Source organism: Lactuca virosa, chromosome 2, assembly GCF_052849685.1.
Source record: "Lactuca virosa cultivar CGN04683 chromosome 2, Lactuca_virosa_CGN04683_v6, whole genome shotgun sequence".
Taxonomy (NCBI): domain Eukaryota; kingdom Viridiplantae; phylum Streptophyta; class Magnoliopsida; order Asterales; family Asteraceae; genus Lactuca; species Lactuca virosa.
In genome coordinates this window covers 67,152,341-67,157,173 of record NC_136427.1, presented here as the reverse complement: position 1 = coordinate 67,157,173, position 4,833 = coordinate 67,152,341, and the positions used below count along the sequence as shown (strand labels likewise).

The following is a 4,833-nucleotide window of genomic DNA, read 5'->3' as shown; positions in this document are numbered from 1 at the left end:
TACCAGTTTAAACAAGTGCATAGTCAAATATCGTGTTGAAGGTTAATTATATGATTACGGGAGTCACCGCGAAACTGGAATTGCTTTCTTTTATTGGAATTTTCATCACTTTAAATTTAGTTATTCTTTTGTCAATTTCGATTTCTATTAGTTTAATTTTCAGAAATAAACCCCCCCTTTTTATGTTTATTGCATTCATCAAGAATTAGACCACACCTTACGCAAAGAGGTGTAAACATTAGAACGTGTCCCTGAGGATCCGACCCTGCTTACCTGTACTACCTGTTAGTGCCATAAAGCTGTTTATTTATTATTTTTATTTGTTTAAATTGTGTACGACAGCGGTATTAACTAATTGGCGCCGTTGTCGGGGACACGGTAAAACACTAATAGTTTTATGCCAAGATCTTCACGTACAGGTAATCTGATTTTTGATCCAGAGATTGAGAAGACTGCGAGGAAGCTAAAGAAGGAAGTAAAACTTCGGAAGCAACAAACATGAACCTCAACCTCACCCATACCACAAGGCACTCCCTTGTGGAACGAACCTGAACACTCATTTCAACCTTTTCCGAAAACACCACCTACCTCACCCGTTAACAACCCGTTCAAAACATACTCATCATCATCTTCAGACAAACCTGAACTCACAGATTCTTCTGAAACCGAATTAGAATTCATCATGAGCGAGAAAGGAGGTGCAGCTGAAAAAACTCTCCGTGAGTGGGCAACACAAGAGGTTACCCAGCATCCCTTGTGTATCACCTTTCCAGAAGCTCGAAATTTTGAGCTCAAATCCGTTTTAATCCATCTGCTACCCCCATTTCGAGGCCTTGAGAATGAAGATCCTCATAAATTTCTCAAGGAATTCCATGTTGTCTGCTCTGGAATGAAACCCCATGGAGTTACTAAAGACCAGATCAAACTCAGGGCGTTTCCCTTCTCAGTTCAAGATGCAGCAAAGGAGTGGTTATATGACCTTCCATCTGGCTCAATAACAAGCTGGAATGAACTCGCCAAGCTCCTCCTAGAAAAATATTTTCCCGAGGCGAAAGTGTCAAATCTACGCAGAGAGATTTTGGGTATAAAGCAAGGCAAAAGAGAAGCCCTCCACACTTATTGGGAGCGATTCAAGAAGCTGTTAGTCCGATGCCCACAACATGACATTAGTGATTATCAGTTGTATCAGTGTTTCTGCGAAGGATTGATACCTATGGAGAGGCGACTAATAAATGCATCTAGTGGAGGGTTACTTTCAGACATGACACCAACATTGATCAGGGCATTAATAGAGAAGCTGGCCAATGAATCAAAACATTCAGCAACTGAGAAAGAGTGGTACCCAGACCATCCAAGAGGAGTCAAGGAGATGAGCAATGCCCACCTGGAATCCCAGATTTCAGAATTGACTAAAGCTGTTCTTTTGTTGCCAAAAGGAAAAGGTGTAGAGCCAAAGGTCAAACCTTGCGGGATCTGCTGCAAAACCGGGCACCCAACTGATAAGGGTGTTCGTTTGGATGGATCGGTTCGATCCGATCCAATTAAGTAAATCCAAATTGATTTCGGTTTTCAAAATAAGGATCCGAATAGTGCAAACTAAATTCAAATCCGATCCGATCCATTTACAATTCTGTTGGATTGGTTTTTATAATTGGGTTTAAAAAACCAGAACGTTTAAAAACGACATATAAGTATAATATTAGCTAATTTTATAGAAGAAGCAAAAATAAATTATTTAGTTGTGATTTAAAATTTATAAACAACTATTAACAATTAAGATGGTATAGTATAGTTTAATATTTAATAGAAAAAATACTTTTGAAATAAAATGCATATTAATGTTTTTTATTCGGTGAAACTTTTTGAACTTATTTGAAAAAATAAATTATAAAATTAATAAATATTTATAGATATATTAAAATTAAATAAATAATAAATTGGTATTCGGTTTTTTTGGACTATTCGGTTCTTATTTTATAAACCAAAACCAATCCAAAATCCAAAATAATAATTCGGTTTTGTTGACAACCATTCCAAAAATCCGAATATCCGAACCAAATAGTCCAATCCAAATTGTCAAATTGGACATTTCGGTTTTATCCAAATAGTGAACAGCCATACCAACTGATATGTGCCCAATACTTCAAGAAGATAATGAATCTGTGCAAGCTATGGGAGGATTTCAGCAAAGGCCATTTGATCAACATCGCAACAACCAAGCTTGGGGAGGGCCTCAAAATAACAATTTCCAGCCAAGACCTCAACATAATTTTCAGCAAAAAAACCAATATCAAGCTCCACCCGGGTTTCAACAATCTTTTCAGCAAAATCAGCACCAGAGCAATTTTCAGCAACCACCTGTTCAGTCACAAGCTAGTAGTTCCAGCATGTCTTTGGAAGACATAGTTAAAAGTCTTGCTACCAGTACCCAAGCTTTCCAGAATGAAACAAAGTCCAACATCAAAAATCTGGAGCAGCAGGTATCACAACTCGCGAACTCCATGAGCAAACTAGAAGCACAAACCCAAGGAAAATTCCCATCTCAGACTGAGAAAAACCCGAAGCACAATGCTTGTGTTGTCACCCTCAGAAGTGATAAAAACTACAAAGGACCAAATCAGCAAAAAGATGGGGAAGAAGAGATCGTGGTTGAGCAAAAATCTGAGGCAACTGAAGAGGTGCACAAAAAAGATGGACCTGCTGAACCTGAAGTAAAAATTACCCCTCCTCCTTTTCCCCCAAGACTGAAAAACACGAAAAAAGAAAAGGAAGATAAAGATATTATGGATTTCTTCAGAAAGGTTGAGGTAAATATTCCCCTTCTTGATGCAATTAAACAACTACCCCGATATGCTAAATTTTTAAAAGAGTTGTGTACTTCAAAAAGAAAATTAAAAGGAAACGAAACAGTTAAAGTAAGTGAGAATGTTTCAGCTGCTTTACAAAAAAGGCTACCCCCAAAGTGTAAAGATCCAGGAGTATTTACTGTTCCTTGCAAGTTGGGGAACCTTTCAGTGCTAAGAGCTATGTTGGACTTAGGAGCTTCTATAAATGTTTTACCATATTCACTTTTTAAAACTATCGGGGTGGGGCCTTTAAAAAGAACATGAGTCATCATTCAGTTAGCTGATCGTTCTCTAGTACACCCAAAAGGTGTACTGGAAGACGTTTTGGTTCAAGTGAATAAACTCATATTCCCAGCTGATTTCTATGTTTTGGATATGGGAGATGACGACTCACCAAATTCAGGTTCCATTCTTTTGGGGAGACCATTTTTAAAAACTACCAGAACCAAAATAGATGTTTATGATGGTACCCTTTCAATGGAATTTGATGGTGAAGTTATCAACTTCAATATTTATGATGCCATGCGTTACCCAGATGATGTTTCAGCCCTTAATTTCATTGATGTAATTGAACCATTATCTGCAGAATATTTTGAAATTGCTAACCGTGAGTCACTAGCATTAGTGCTCCACATAAATTTCTATTAATGCAGCTCAGGTTATATCAGAAAATTATGTGGTTGATAGAGAAGTTCAAGAGATGGCAGCTCATATGGACCAGCAGAGAAAGTTGAGGTATGGTACCCAAACTCTTAAATTACCAATTTCTAACTCCAAGCTTTTTCATTCTGTAGTGCAAGCCCCCATCTTGGAGCTAAAGACAATTCCAGAACACCTGAAATATGCATATCTTGGGGAAAAAGAAACAATACCAGTTATCATATCCAACAAGGTGTCAGAAAAAGAAGAGTTAGAGCTGATCAGAATTCTGACAGAGTATAAAAGCGCAATTGGGTGGACTAATTCAGACATTAAAGGACTCAGCCCATCTCTATGCATGCACAAAATTCTGATGGAAGAAGATTATAAGCCATCGCGAGAAGCCCAACGCAGATTAAACACACCAATGATGGAGGTGGTTAAAAAAGAAGTGATGAAGTTACTGGTGTTGGATTAATGTCTAAGTCCATAACTATAATTGGTAAGACTTGACCCGACCCGGCATGGTCCATTTGGGTTGCATGGCATCATGCATTTGGATAGACTATAATGAGAGAAATAACACTTAAGGTTGGTTAATATATTATAAGTTCTAATATATTAATAAGGTTATTTAATTAGTATTGATCAAGAATTAATTTGGAATTAATTAAGTGATCAAAAGGAGACTAATTAAATATATGGGTTGATTGTGTAAATCATTCATTCTTATATATGTGGGCTTGTGATCCCAGATTCCTTATGTTGGACTAAGTCCATGGGGTGACCAATGGATACTCCATGGAGGTTAAAATCCATGGAGCATAAGGAATGGGTAAAGTTATGAGTTACATGGTGTAACCCTAATAGCCACCATATAAAAGAATCCCATGGCTCAAGAAATCGTGCACTAATGTGTGAGTGTGAGGGCTAGACGATTTCAAGGAGTGTTCAAGTTTCTCTCAAGTTATTCCAAGTGTATTTGGTGTTGTGTGAACCATTTGAGGTGTCACACTTGGGGCACTAGGCACTCAAGCTTCATGAAGACATTCTACATCAAAGAGGTATGAATTCTATCTTGTTATATTTATTATTTTGTATGCTAGATTAGGATAATACCTTGGATGTTCATAATTGTATGTATAATAGAGAAAACATAGATCCAAGGTATTTAGGGTTGCATGTACACTTAGGAGTGTTAGAATGCTCATAACCCAACAATGGTGTCAGAGCCTAGGCTTGTTTTCTTGTTATACTTGCAAAAGTAGCTGAAAAATCGATTTGGATGCATATATTCGATTGTTTTGGATGGAATTGGACTAGGAACATTACCCTAAGATGTTTTTGG

General features: G+C 37.4%; 1 protein-coding gene across 1 annotated transcript; it reads left to right on the top strand.

The window, feature by feature from the left end:
* The first annotated feature begins 682 nt into the window (after nt 1-682).
* On the top strand, nt 683-3,963 carry LOC145157480 (uncharacterized). The gene is made up of 4 exons (XM_079076513.1): nt 683-1,442; nt 2,116-2,711; nt 3,123-3,453; nt 3,500-3,963. The coding sequence occupies exons 1-4, from the start codon at nt 683-685 to the stop codon at nt 3,961-3,963; spliced, it is 2,151 nt and encodes a 716-aa protein (XP_078932639.1).
* The last annotated feature ends 870 nt before the right edge of the window (nt 3,964-4,833 follow it).